The sequence below is a fragment of the Dipodomys spectabilis genome, unplaced genomic scaffold (assembly GCF_019054845.1).
Source record: "Dipodomys spectabilis isolate Male_0828 unplaced genomic scaffold, ASM1905484v1 ptg000115l, whole genome shotgun sequence".
Classification (NCBI taxonomy): Eukaryota; Metazoa; Chordata; class Mammalia; order Rodentia; family Heteromyidae; genus Dipodomys; species Dipodomys spectabilis.
Genome location: NW_024870792.1, coordinates 7,657,501 through 7,673,185, shown reverse-complemented (window position 1 = coordinate 7,673,185; position 15,685 = coordinate 7,657,501). Strand labels below are relative to the sequence as shown.

Sequence of the window (15,685 nt, the reverse complement as noted above, 5' to 3'; positions counted from 1 at the left end):
ATTTGGGGAGGGAAAGGGATATAAAAAAAATGCTTAAATAAGGATACAGGTTGGTCCATTGTAACAATGAGATGTACAAAACACTATGTTGAAAATGAACTTTACAACTTGGGGGTGGGGGGCGCGGGAGGAGTTGGAGAGATGGGGAGGGAAGGAATGGTAGGAGAAAGTCAAAGGAGGAGATAACAATCCTTGATAGGAAATGTACTCATTACCCTACTCATGTAACTGTAACCCCTGTGTACAGTATTTTTACAATAAAAAATATACATATGGAAAAAAACAGATGCCAAAACCTAAAAGCAAAAACAAAAAGAACTAGGGGCAGTTCAATTAGCTCTAGGTAATTAATATAAACCTTAATTTTTCAGCAATTGAATTTTCTCTAAATTATTAGTACAATGAAATCATTATATGCTTTGCAAATATAAAGGATGTGTGAATTTTTATAAAATATGGTGTGATTTGGCAACAGTTTATTTTATAGTGGTCTTCAAGGGAGACAATTTTTTTAAGCATTTTGTTTTTTCATGCATGCAATAATAATTAGAATTACTCAGTTATTTGAATCTGACAGCCAAAATTAGGTCAATGACATAGATTACCTAGCATTCATTATATGGCATATTCCTTAAAAGCATTTATCAGTATGATCGAAAATACTTGAAACACAATCCAAAATATCTGTTCAAAGTAGTAGTGGAAAGGAAATATCTTTACTGATATCAGACAAAGTTACATAAGCACAACTTCTAAATATGTTATGATCATATTATTTAATGTGAAAACATTAATGTGTAATACATTGTAATAATATCCAACTTAGAGTTTAACCATCTAAATTACACATTAACATTTAACATTCACTTTACAATTCTTTCAACCAGTTCCCTCATTAGGTTAAGTTACATTATCTACGATGCATTCATTGTATCGCTTTACATGATATTTCTCTGGGTACTCTTAGTTGGGTTCTACTAAAGAATAATAGTTCTATAAGTTGATGTTAGGCGAAATGAACCCCAAGATAAGGACTCAAATTTTTTTCTTTCTTGCTATTGTTTCTAACATATTTATAAGGTATTTCTTTGTTGCTTTGTGTATCCCTCCCCCACAGTATAACCCCTGTTTTCACTGTATTTGATGTTGGTATAATTTGTGGAGAGGAAGGGAAAAAACAAATTGTTTAAATAGGGATACAGGTGGACCCATTGCAACAATGAGATGTACAAGACGCTATGTCGAAAACGAACTTTACAACTTTGGCGCGGGGGGGGGGGGGGGGGGGGGGGATGGGAAGGGGAAACGAAGGAGGAGGTAACAATGCTTGATAAGAAATGCACTCGTTACCTTGCCCATGTAATTGTAACCCCTCTGTACGGTATTTTCACAATTAAAAAAGAAGAAGAAGAAGAATAGTTCTTTGTAAAAGACATTACCGGCTGCCCTCGAATTCCCTGAGGTCCAGTGCTGCCCTGAGGGCCAGGGGATCCGGGAGGCCCTGACAAGCCAGGAGGACCAGAGGTCCCTGCGGAGCCCTGATGGAAAGCAAGTGACATAACGATAAGATATGTAGATAGTAAGCTACAGCCAATATCCAAACGATTGTTTCCCTCTGAACCTCATGTGGCATAAAGACAGTTACTTACCGTGGGGCCTTTGGCACCTGGGGTACCATCAGTTCCCATTGTACCCTAAAAAGTAAATAAAAAAGTATTGAAGTCTGAACTTCTATCCGGTACCACGTGGGGGGTATGTGGGAAGCTGTGGTGATGTGGGGCTGTATTCCTGCGTTTCTTTCTCTCACAAGAGCAGGAATAAGAATAGTTTAAAAAAAAAGAAATATCCATTGTTATATCATAATACTTTTGTGACTAGTTGCCTTTTCTATAAAATAGATAAAACATGAAGGAAACATGGGACATTTTTTTCTTGTGAGTTTTAACCACTCATTCAGAATTCAAACAAACATAGGAAAATAAATTGCATTTGTCAGATGTTATAAGCTAATGTCTCCCTTTCTGGGCTAAATTCTTAGAAATCTGAGAAACTTACAGGAAGGCCTTGAGAGCCTGCTGGTCCTGGAGGCCCTGTTTCACCTCTCTGTCCCTGGGGACCTTCAGGACCTCTTGCCCCAGTGGGACCCGCTTCTCCCTAATGGAGGCAAAGGAAAGATTAAGAAACATATGAGTGTTATAGTAAAGACCTGATTTCTCCCATAGTGAAGGACTTTGGGTTTGTTGTTTTTTTGTTTTTGTTCTGGTTGTATTGGAGATTGAACCCAGTTTGCTAGACAGGGTCTCTCCCACTTGAACTACATCTACAGCAGAACTTTATAGGAACAACAGAATTATAGATAAAAACAATCACCCAGGAATTTTATGGTGGCTGGGCTAGGGGAGGGGGTAAGGAGGTAAACAGAAAAATAGTTTCTGGGAGAGGTAATTCTGCTACCTGTTTGAGTTTTACTAAAGAACATTTAGTAGCTAAGAACCAATCTTACAATGATCTAGTAGTATAAAGTAGAATCCACAATCAATGATTGTATAAGCAGTGGTTGCCAAGAAACTTAGTCGTTTTAAACTCTAAGTAAGAGCACAAACTCCTTTCTGTTAACTAATAAGACTAAGCTTATTAAGTATTTATTGTTTTCTTCTTTTCCTCTCAAAGCTATTTGTGGAGATTGTCATAGGAAAAATGAAAGAATTATGCATATTTGTATCACGATATATTTAGTGATTGGGGAAAGAAGTGGTGTTATTAAGATCTGTAGTGTAGGGCTAGACATAGAACTCTGCATGCTTAGCATGCGGGAGGCACCAGGTGCAATCTGAAGCACCACAGATAAAGGAAGGAAAGAGGAGAGGGAGAAAAGAAGAATGGAATGAAATAGAATAAGACACACAGGAAGAGGAGGAAGAAAAAGAGAAATAGAAGAAGAATGAGGTGGGGACTTGGACTTCAGGGAACAGATCAGAGAGGGAAGGAAAAGGATTCTCCATGAAGGGATTGAAAACTAGGATATCATTTTATAGTAACCCCTTTCTTGTGGTACAGAGTTTACAGACAGCATTCAAGAGCGTGTATGATAATCTGGGTGAATGGTTCTCATGTTTCAAAGAGTATTAGAAATGTCAGTTTCTTTACATTTCCAGGTCCAAACTCAATTTGAATAGCACAAGTAATAAAAAGAGAGTATATCGTGAGGATACCCACTGCATTATGTACTCTGCTACAGATTAGCATAGATGATTTTACTTACACAGAATTCCCTGAGAAGACAAAGCTCAGAGGGGTCAGAGGGCTGCCATAGCCACACACACATTTTCCTAAGCCTGAATCTGACAAGGAAACTCCTTTAGGATGAAGGGGCACAGAGAGTGAAAGGCATTCCAGCTTTGTTGCTTAAAATTCATTGTCTTATCTGATATAATATCTTTCTACTGTGCTCCTTGAATGTTTTCCCCAATGTACTGAGAAAAAGAACAAATAGTGACTCTACAAATGCAATGGAAGCAGAAAACCCATTCCCACATGGGAAGCCAGTGACCTGACTCACTCTGCTGGCTGCAAAGGGAATGTGAGGCTCTGATGGCCTGCACTGTGTGAAAGAGCAGTTTTATTTCAACCTCCTATTGTTTACTACATTCTGCTGTTGGTTATTCACTGGCACTCTTTCGCAGAACAGAGTTCCAACTTGGTTCAAAACTTTTATTTCCTATAGTAGTTTCATTTGTTTGGCTCTAGAGTCCACAAATTCTTTGGTATTAGAACCTTTGACTAAAGTACTTTTGCTATAATAACAGATTATATGTTTTGTCCCCCTATCATCACATGTAAAGGAACTATTACTCTAAGGTGTTTCTTTATGAAAGTATAACTTTCATACTTTTCAACTAATAATGAATGTTGAAGAACATTACAATCAAGTATCACTATATATGTCACTGAGTTACCTTCATCCCAGGATTTCCTGGAAAGCCTGAAGAGCCAGGTATCCCAAGAGGACCCTATTAATCAAAACCAGAAAAGTAATCAGACATGCATTTAATCCATATCTAATTAAGTCATTTTTTTCAACCTCTGGCAACAATCTATATTTTAAACACATAGGGATAATCTGTTTAGTCCTTTAAATCACAAAGATAATTTAATGTTATTTTGATTACCTTTCAACATTTAATCTAATAAAGTAACGTTCAAAGATACTCAATAGAAGGGAACATAGTAATTGAGTTTCCTAATTATCCCAAATAAAGTTAACTCAGTCACAATTCAAAACAATTGCCCCCTGAGAAAAGTACTTCCTCTTTGTTAATCAAGTGAGAAGTTTATAGAAAGCTATATTTTTACAAAACTTACTGCATCATTTTTATAAAAGTGATTCCTAGGAAACTTCCAGATATTTCTTCAGGCAGTGACAAGAGGTTATTTATCACTGTACTACATTTGGAAAGACATACAAATAGTTCATAGTGTGTACATAATTGATTTAAAAGCTTGATTTAAAGGAAATGACTTTAGGAATCCTATTCTAAGCCACCCTGGTTCTTCTTTGAGGACTGTATTTGAAAACCATCAGTTTTGAATTAATAAAAGGTCTTTCAGAGTATAGGACTTATTTTTGTTCTATATTTTGTTTCATTTTTATGAGTAATAATGGAAAAACAATCCGTATGACAAATAATGACAATATAATTCTATTTTATTTTCCACATATAGGAAAAAAGATCTTAAGTTATTTTTCTTTGATAATCCTTCAGCATTATGCATGTTTTGTCCTGAATTACTTTTCTCTATATCTCTATCTCTCTTTTCTCTGTCTCTCTTCCCCTCTCTCTCTGCCTTTTTCTCTCTGTGTATGCTTCTCTTTCTCCTCTCTTTCTCTATTCTGTTTTTATTAATACAGATAGCATTATTTGTCTTGTGTAGCTTGACTCAACTTTTCCCATTTGAGCAAAATAAAATGTTCCATGGACAATGTAGCCAGGATACCTATACTATTAGCTTATTAGGAACCAATGATTTCTAGATGTCATTTTATCTTTCTTTACAAAACCAAAGTACTACAAAAGAAATCCTTTAATTTCATATGGGAAAACAAATACATGAATCAACTATTCCATAGAAACTATTCCACAGAAAGATCATTACATTTTTAGGCTATTTAAAACCATTAATTCAACTTCGTTTTCCTGGTACCATGATGATTTAAGGGTTTTTGAAGAATCAGAGTAGGTATTTTGATTCTCCACTGCATCTCCATAGGTTTCTTCTTCTTCTTTTTAATGTAAAGGTGATATACAGAGGGGTCTCAGTTACATAAGTCGAGCAATGAATACATTTCTTTTTTGAACAGTCAGCTTTTTGTCACTTTTTAGCTTGTTTTCTCCCAGTTTTATCCTTTTTTACCCCACAAATTGTAAGTTCATTTTCAACATAGTATCTAGTGAGTATCTGCTTAATTAGTTCACCCTTTGTCCCATCATCCATAGGCTTCTTAAGATCATTTATACCATTGGTACCAAAGCAGTTAATATGCAACTGAGGCAACTATTCAACTATTGCAAGAAAGGGACAGACCGAAAAAGCAAGAGATGTGTCAGAAATGTGGCAAATTATACTTTTTTCCTTTCTGATAACTTACTACTAATCGCTTAATATATGTTCAGATTTTTTTATGGCCCTAGGGCTTGAACCTAGGCCCTGGCCACTATCCCTTGGCATCTTTGTGCTCAAAGCTAGTGCTCTACCACCTGAGCCACAGCACCAAAGCACCATCTCTGGCTTTTTCTGAGTATTTTATTGGAGCTAAGAGTCTCACAGACTTTGCTGCCTGGATGGGCTTCAAGCTGCAATCCTCAGAGCTCAGCTTCCTGAGTAGCTAGGACTATAGGTGTGAGACACTGGTGCCCAGCTCAGATTTTTTAAAGTATGAATACTAACGTTTAGAATTTCAGAAGTCACTTATACTTTGGGAATAAATGGAACAAAACGTAGGAGTGTTGCTGATACTGAAATAAAAATTAGAGTGCAGGAAATATTAGCATTCCTTGACAACTTCTTGTTTCTCATCTCATATTATACTTCTACTACAATAGCTTTATTGATTGCCTATAGACTATAAATACCAAGGCTACTTCAAATCTCTGCTCTGAGTCCCACACTGATATATCCAATAACAAAATTGAACTGATTTCTTCATACTTTAACCCCAAATTAACAAATCATGGTTTTTCCTCTTTATGTATTCCCAAGTCTAGATAAACTAGATCATCCACCAAAGTCCTCAAACCAGAAAATGAATACAATAAGGCTATTAGACATCCTTAGCAATCTGCTTCCATTAACACTGTAATAATTTTAGTTCATATCTTTATACTTTTCCATTAGGCTTCTCCTTATAATATTCACATTCAGTTTTTTTTATGAAAATGGACAATTACTAGCAGATGTTCTATCTGGTCATGACATTCCTATGATTATGGTCTTTCAATAATCACTACAAGAATAAAGTGAAAATCTCATTAACATAGTAAGTATGGTCCTTCGCTATCTCTCTAGCTCCTGTTTGCCATTCCAATTCCATCCTCCTAGCTTTCCCTCAACAAGTCATGATTTATTCACCTATCCTCCTCCCATGGATGAAAGAATGCTCTGGTCCATTTTTATATATTACTTTTTCAATATTTAACCTGAAATGTTCTCATTCTGTCTTCCTTTATACCCTTCTCATCTACAGGTTTAGGCATTCTCCCCTATATTTCTATACTTCATCTATATTCTACATTATGACAATTAGTGATAGGAAAATACAATGATTTTAATTAGCATATTCAATTTTCAAAGAGAAGAGATTTGTTTACTATGTTCTTTACTCCAAGTGTCTAAAACACAGGGGTTGCTCTGAAATTTTTGTAAATGTAGAAATGAAGGAATAAATCAACTATATATAAATCAACAATATAACTCACCATTGGTCCTGGTTTTCCAGGCATACCATGAGCACCTCGTTGTCCCTAATGAGAAGAGAAAAAAAAGACAAGTTGACAAGGTAAGATTATATTGACAATATTTTTTCATAAGTTACTGGCTATATAAATAATCTCTGTGTTGAGAAACAAGAATAAATGATAAGTACTGGTAAAAAAATTATTGAGCTAACAGCAATGCAATCAGACATTATGCAAACCTGTTGACGCAGTAATAAACATATCTATCCTTATAGTAACAAGAAATAAAAATCAAGATTAAGAAAACGAAGCTGATATAAATTATTCTGTTTTACTTTAATATGTCAGCTGTGGTCAAGTGAGCTCAGAGATGAGACTTTGAATCTTAGACTTCTTAACTGCCAGATTAATCAAAGGAGGAACATTCTCATATAAACAAACAAAAAAAGCACCTGTACACACAGAAATTAACTTGTAATGAATTCTTTAGGTTTTATCCAGATCCTGTTCAGAACTAAAGGATTCATTCTTCAGCTGAAAGTGCTTGTTGCTAAGGATCCTCAGTTAAAATTCTTGCTGGAACTACCCTCTGTTAAAAAAGCTAGTTTCTCCAAAGTTTTGCCCTCCCTTAGATGGATGATGGAGTACAAATGATTGACTTCCATCCAAGGCAAATCTGTAGAATTCCATAATCCCCTAGGGATTTATGGAGGACTCTGTTACAACAGAAACACATTTATTTCAGTGTCTCCACTTGGTCACATTACCTGCTTCTTTAATTCATACTTTCAAAAGTAGAATTTGTAACAGTACTCCCAAGTCCATTTTGTGGATAGTAGTAACTGACTTGAATCCATTGTCTTGGAAAAAGACCCAATGATCATTGGTACCAGAACTAACACAAAAACAAAGACTTTAAATTGGATCTTTTAAAGATGGGTTCCTCACTGATCAACTGGTGATCAGTGGAATAGGAAGTCACTTTTGCACAATGTGGTAATGCAGTGGTAAATATTGTCTCTAAAGATGAACTGAAATAGAACAGAAGTATAAGGTAATGGACTAGGGATATTATGGCTCAGGCATTTCAAAAGGCTTAGGGAAAACAGTAACTATAAATGTGATAGAATTTCATGAGCCTTGAGTATATCTATTGGAAAAAAAGATATTAAAAGGATGACAATGACTGAACTTGGGTAAGGACTAATGTATACTACTAATTCTCTTAATATCTCTCGGGATGTCAAGCTATACTAACTAATAATTTAAATTTACATTGAGAAATAGGTGACATATGTTAAAGGCATATCCTCATTTAAAATGCATGTGTCACCAGCAAAATTGAAGGAGGTGAACTCCACTTTCCAGCACCATACAAAGAAGCAGGCATACTTACAGGAGCACCTTGTGGCCCAAGTCTCCCCCTCTCTCCTGGCATTCCTCTCGGGCCCTGTGAATGGCAGACAAGAAAGAACATCTCTTGAAGCATTTAACTTGAATTCTTGGCCTGGTTTGACTGAGATGCTATAATTAGCTACCAACATCAACCTCTCTAGCAGCAATTTGAGGTTTGCAAATCTGTGAAGATACCTACCCTACCTCTCTTGTATAACTAATTTCATTTCATTTGGATACAATAAGCCAAATGTACAAAGCTACTGTATGATTACTGTGCATGCAAAAATAATGGCATTCAATAGTTAAGAAAAACAGTGATTACAGGAAGGACCCTCTTTTATTCTAAGGGCTCAATTCTCTTGGTTCACTGTAAGTAATCAAGATTATTTCCATAGCTAACATATATTCCCTATGCCTTTTTAATATTTTCATTCCAGCTTTCTGTTTATGTAAAAACCAAAGAAAATAAAAGCCAAAGAAATAAATATATGCCTATATGTATCACAATAAAACATTTTTGTATAATTTATTCTAATAAAAATATTGACAGAAAAGAAATATTGGATTTGTCTATCTGACAGTTTGGATTCATAAATGTGTAAGATTATGATTTGACACTTAAAATCACCTTTCAAAAACAAAAAGAAAGGAAGAATTGAAACTTACCAGAGGACCCATAGCACCCATTGGACCAGTAGGACCAGCCTCACCCTGAGTGAAATTGAGATAACATTCACTTTGAGAAATTAAAATTGATATTAGCATCATATTGCTTTTTAGGGGCAGTAGAAAGGTTCTTCAAATGAAAGATCTAATCATTTTGCCAATTATTATTATCATCAATATTTTTCTTGAAATAAAATCAATTTAGGGACCACTTATGTGAGGTAGAAATCATGTGGATCATGGTTCAAGACTAGTTCAAAGGAAAAACTTAACGAGACACCATCTCAACCAAGAAGCTGAGCATAATACCCAATGAATGTCTCAGCTAATGGGAGGAATATGTAGGAGGACTTAAATCAGAAGTAAGTGCCTAAGCAAAACCACAAGATTCTATCCAAAAAAAACAGATGAAAATAAAAGGGACTGAGGGCATGACTCAAAAGGTAATACCCTTAGGTGCCCCTCAGTAGATGAATGGATCAAGAAGATGTGGTATATATACACAATGGAATTCTATGCCTCCATCAGAAAGAATGACATTGCCCCATTTGTTAGGAAATGGAAAGGCTTGGAAAAAGTTATATTAAGTGAAGTAAGCCAGGCCCAAAGAAACATAGGTCCCATGGTTTCCCTTATTTGCAATATCTAGTATAGGTATGAGTCAAGCGGAAAAAGTCAGAGAATGTGATGTTAGGAAAACGAACCCTCAAATATGTATTTTAATGTTTTTGTTTCATTCATGCATGTGTTTCTAACGCATTTATAATATTATTTCTTTGTTGCTTTGTATGTCCCTCCCCCACAGTGTAACCCCCGCTTTCACTATATTTGATGTCAGTATAACATGTGGAGGAGACGGGGACAAACAAGTCGTTTAAGGATTCAGGTGGACCTGTTGCAACAATGAGAAGTACAAAATGTCATGTCAAAACCAGCTTTACAATGTCGGTGGGGGGGAGGGAGGGGGGGTATGATTGGGTGGGGGGGAGGGGGGAGGCTGGGAAGGGAGGTGAAGGGTAAACAAAGGAGGAGGCTGCAATGCTTGGTAAGAAATGTATGCATTTTCCTGCCCATGTAATTGTAACCCCTCTGTACAGTATGTTTTCAAATAAAATAAAAAAAATAAAAAAAAAAAAAAGGTAATACCCTTGTATAGCAAGCACAAGGCCCTGATTTCAAACTCTAGTACAATAAATAAATATTTACACATTGAAATAATTAAATTCTATAGAAATAAGTCTAAAATAAATCTATGAATACAGTATCAACAAGATCAATGGAAACTATGATACCCAGCCAAGAAAGGAGCCAAATGCCTAGTCTGATTAAGCTCAAGTAAAATTCTACAAAGCTGAAAGTTAGTATAATATCATAAAAGCTCATTTTAAAATAAAACACTTTCCCACATATGTATATCATGGTGTTTCCCACTATAACTTCAGTTTCACTCCCTTGGTAAGTCCTATCCTTTGAGGAATAAATCAATTTGGGGAAGACAAGATACTTCAAATTTCCCAGAATTGAAAGGCTAGTAAAATGTAGGGCAGTTTTTTCTCCCACTTATTTATTTATACCCTCCTTTCCTCCGGAATTATTTAAGATACTTCTGAAAAACATGCAGGCTCATGAAACAGAATCTAGGTGTTTCATGAGGTCAAGTTTAGATGTTCCACATTTACCTTGGAACCAGTTGCTCCAATTTCACCTTTGGGGCCTTCAAGACCTTTATGTCCCTGAAAAGAAATTGTTTGATACAGAAACAATTTAATTCTTCAGATAAACACTTGTATTGACTTTAGAGTAAACACATAGTTAAAGGGTTCATATAATTAGAAAATATGAGCTACATCCACAGGTAAATTCAACTGCAATTGGTTTTCTGAATCCACAACTTCTACATGGATGGATTCTATCAGCAGGGAATTGAAAATATTCAAAGAAAATGTAACTTTTTTATAGCATGTACTCTAGATGATGGTTATTTCTGTACTAAAAATTTACAGAACTTTTCTATTTACTATTCTCCAAACAATAAGTATAACAGCGATTTACTTAGCACTAATCTTACAGTATGGATTCTATAACTATCCTAAGTATAAGAATAACCATAAGTATATGGCAATATTTGCATAAATTATACACAAATACTGTGGCACTGTATGTGAGGGGCCAGAACACTGATACATCTGGGGATTCCTGTGGAGGTAGGGGATCCTAGATCTAGTTCCTGTGGATGCTGAGGAACAGCTGCATTTTGTAACTAGTACAATAACACATATTCTGATCTTAAGCTTAACCACTCAAAATGGAGACGTATCCCTGAATAGTAATTGAAGATAAGCCTTGCTTTCGGAGAAAGATAAACTAGAGACCAAGAGAGGGATTTAACGTGTTTACACAATATGTAATAGTTATATATTAAATATTCTGAGTTATAGCCGAAGCACTCTGTTGCCTTCCAAGTCTGTGTTGACCAGGCATGTTCTGCAACCTCGTACACACTTCTTGAATCATGTCACACATCACATAGCTGAAGCAGCAGGATAAACTTATCTCATTTGTGTATTGTCTTCTTTAGCACAGTATCCAGTACATGGCAAGAACTCAAATTATTTTTCTATAACCCTAAAAAACATTTTCTAAAGATTCGAAATTCAAAACAAATGTAGAAGATCACTGTGATTTCAGCTGACGAAGGGGGTCATACAGACCCCTTTCAAAGGGATCCCTTGCCAGAACCAACTCCGTAAACCACAGTGTCTTGAGAGGCTTACAGGGGACTCAACTTACCCGGTGACCTTTCAGGCCTGGAAGACCAGGAGCCCCAGGAAAACCTCGAGCTCCCTGGAGAAAAGAACAAATAGATGAGATATTATTGAGTCACTATAGGAAGAGGAAACAATATACTTTTTCCTAAAAAATTAGCTGACACACAGCTTTTCACCAAGAAACTAAAGAAGAAGAAAAAAAGAACAGTATATTTCATCTGTCAGAATATCTAGGAGATCAAAACTTTGCAAAGTAAAACATTGTTAAAAATGGAAATGTAGCCGAATGTAGCTCACGCCTGTAATCTTAGCTACGCAGGAGGCTGAGAGCTGAGGATCACGGTTCAAAGCTAGCCTCAGCAGGATAATCCATGAGACTCTTATCTCCAATTAATCACCAGAAATCTGGAAGTGGCACTGGGGCTCAAATGGTAAAGCTAATGAAGAGCTCAGAGACAGTGCCCAGTCACAGAGTCTAAGTCCTCTGACCAACCAAAACAAAATGGAAATGTGAACACATAATAGAATTATGACTTACAAAAGGATATAGATTAATGCTAGCTACTGATATGATGATATGTGCTACTGATTTTCAAATAATTTAAAAATTTTAAATGGTATCATTGCTATTATTAGTTAGAAACAACTAAAACAAGAAAACTAAAACTAAGACTCTGCAAAGGTTTAAGGTTTAAGGAAACAATTCAGAGAAAAATTTAAGTGAAAATATACTGTATTTCCTTTATATTATGCTTCAGGGTAAATAAATACATATGTACAAAGCCATGATTTTTATTTCTTTTTTATTATTTCTGATATTGGCAGAATCCTAATATTATTAGGATTTTTTAATTTTTATTTTTTATTGTGAAAATACTGTACAGAGGGGTTACAATTACATGGGCAAGATAGTGAGTACATTTCTTATCAAGCATTGTAGCCTCCTCCTTTGTTTACCCTTCCCATCCCTTCCCATCCTCCCCCCCCAACCAAACCTCCCCCCCCCCAAGTTGTAAAGTTTGTTTTCGACATGACAACTTGTACTTCTCATTGTTGCAACAGGTCCACCTGTATCCTTATTTAAACGACTTGTTTTTCCCCTTCCCCTCCACAAATTATACCAACATCAAATACAGTAAAAGCAGGGGTTATACTGTGGAGGAGGGACATATGAAGTGTTCATGACAGCCTATGTGGACTTAAAATTCTTAACAAACACAGGGCTGGGAAGGTGGCTCAGTGGTAGAGCACTTGCCTTGCATGCCTGAGGCCCTGGGTTCGATTCCTCAGCACCACATAAGCAAAAAGAAAAAAGCCAGAAGTGGTGCTGTGGCTCAAGTGGTAGAGCATTAGCCTTGAGCTGAAGAGCTGAGGGACAGTGCACAGACCCAGAGTTCAGTCCCCATGACTGGACCCAAAGAAAATTTTTTTTAATTAAAAATTAAAAATAAATCTTAACAAACAAAACAAAAAATAAAATACCCAACAGAAACAAAGGCAAGAAATAGACCGATGGTTTAGTTTCTTGATTCAGTCATTTCTAAATTTCTCTTACCTAATCATATTATATGAAACACATAGAAATGCCTTAGAAAATCAAATCCAGTGAAATGATTATTTCAAAATGATCCTTGAAGTATTTCTTTATACTCTTTTAAAACTAATTATGAACCACTGGCTTATATGCTTTTTCTCATTGCTACATTAATTTGGCTTTATAATGAACTAATATTACTACTGCCACCAGTAAAATTTGGATCTTTATAACACAGATTTGAAGTATCCTTCATATTTTTCACCCTTAGCTTTATATTTGATGAATAGTCAGTCAATGGATAATCATTGGATAAATAAGTGAAGAAGGAATGTCTTTGTACTTCACATTCATACAGCTGATGACCTGAACCTATCCAAAAGACCTTCTAGTACAATCTCACATATATAAGGAAATAATTTTACTCCATATATTACAGCCTTACTCACTATTTACTACATGAATGAATTAGCAACTCAATAAATGAAACTCATAAGGTAAGATCAAAGCAATACTTCCTCTTTGAATTCTTGCAGGGAAAACATTTAATGCTTTGAAAGTATCCCAGTAAAGTGCATCAAATCAGATCTTTGAACAAATAAAGTTCTACTAATTCTTCTGTTTATATAACCATGTTTAAGAATTCTTTCAAGTTAAGAAATTCCTTCAACTTTCCTTTTTTTTCTGTATTCCTGTTTACTGAGATTATTCTTCCTTCCCCCATAAACAGGCAAATCAGTGCACACCCACCTAGGCTTACGGGGGAATTAGTGAGCTATGTTATTTAGTTTTTATGCTCTGTGAGGAAAATTCTCTGGTGATTACACATCCCTAGTATAACAAGAAAATGATCCAGATGTACAAATGCTCATAAAGAACTCGCGTTCTGCTGACCCAGGACTGTCATCACGGTGCAATCACATGCCGCTGCACTGAGTTTGCAGAGAGCATCTGTGCTGTGCTGGCAGGGCACCTTTTCTCCCTGTGGAGGACCACACTGTGAGTGTGTGTGAAAATACAACAGGCCATGGGAGGCTCAAGCCTAGAACTGCTGAAAAGCACATCTGTGCTCATGGCTACACTTCATGTTTTTGTCTGACTTTATTTCCCAGGCTGATGGGGAGAGGAGAGGGAGCAGGGATAAGGGGAATTGGCCTGATATTTCAAACAAAGTAATCCATACAACTCTGAAAATCTCTGTTAAAGTTAAATGTTCATTTGTTTAAAAATATTCTTAACATGAAACTCATCAGTTTTCAATAAGTAAACTGAGAGTAATGTAGTAAAACCAATACTTATGCATAGTAGTAGAAACATTACAGAACTGCAAATAAGGGAAACCATGGGATCTATGTTTCTTTGGGCCTGGCTTACTTCACTTAATATAATTTTTTCCAAGTCTTTCCATTTCCTAACATATGGGGTAGTGTCATTCTTTCTGATGGAGGCATAGAATCCCATTATATATATATATATATATATATATATATACATACATATACATATATACATATATACATATATATATATACATACATATATATATATATACACATACATATATATATATGCCACATAGTCTTGATCCATTCATCTACTGATGGGCATCTGGGTTGGTTCCATATCTTAGCTATGGTAAATAATGCTGAGATAAACATAGTTGTGTTGGTTGCTTTAGTATAGCCTTGTTTGTGATCATTGAGGTAAATGCCCAAAAGTGGGATTGCTAGGTCATAGGGGAGCTCTATGTGGAGTCTTCTGAGGAACCTCCATACTGCTTTCTAAAGTGGTTGAACAAATATATGTCTAGGACAAGCAGAAAAGGTCAAAAGCTGTGTACATATGACCATATAAGATGATGCTAAGCGAAATGAACCCCAAGATAGGGACAAAAGTGGTTTTCTCTTTCTTGCTGTTGTTTTTAATGTATTTATAATGTAACATGGGATTTTTTTTGTTTCTTTTGTATGTTCTTCCCTCATGGTATAACCTCTGTTGTCACTGTATTTGATACTGGTGCCCTGGACCTTGTATATACATTTTTTTTAATTTGAGGAGGGGAAAGGAAATAGTAAAGTGCCGAAATAAGGATACAGGTTGACCCATTATAACAATGAGATGTACAAAACACTATGTTGAAAATGAACTTTACAACTTTGGGGATGGGGGAGTTGGGGAGGTGGGAGGGAAGGGATGGTATGGGAAAAATCAAAGGAGGAGGTAACAATGCTCAATAGGAAATGCACTCATTACCTCAGTCATGTAACTGTAACCCTTCTGTACAGTATTTTTACAATAAAAATATATACCAAAAAGAAACATTAGGGAACTATAGGAAAGCTAGTAATATGAAGATTGAACCAGCT

General features: G+C 35.8%; 1 protein-coding gene across 1 annotated transcript in view; it reads right to left on the bottom strand.

Annotated features, from left to right (window-relative positions):
- The window catches only part of Col5a2 (collagen type V alpha 2 chain), a 146,449-nt gene that overhangs the window by 34,094 nt on the left and 96,670 nt on the right, over window positions 1-15,685 (bottom strand). The window contains exons 13-21 of the mRNA XM_042688346.1: window positions 11,808-11,861; window positions 10,697-10,750; window positions 9,018-9,062; window positions 8,350-8,403; window positions 6,975-7,019; window positions 3,957-4,010; window positions 2,056-2,154; window positions 1,650-1,694; window positions 1,440-1,538 (exon numbers count right to left, since the gene is read on the bottom strand). Coding sequence (XP_042544280.1) covers window positions 1,440-1,538; window positions 1,650-1,694; window positions 2,056-2,154; window positions 3,957-4,010; window positions 6,975-7,019; window positions 8,350-8,403; window positions 9,018-9,062; window positions 10,697-10,750; window positions 11,808-11,861 — 549 coding nt within the window. The remainder of the gene's footprint in view (window positions 1-1,439; window positions 1,539-1,649; window positions 1,695-2,055; window positions 2,155-3,956; window positions 4,011-6,974; window positions 7,020-8,349; window positions 8,404-9,017; window positions 9,063-10,696; window positions 10,751-11,807; window positions 11,862-15,685) is intronic.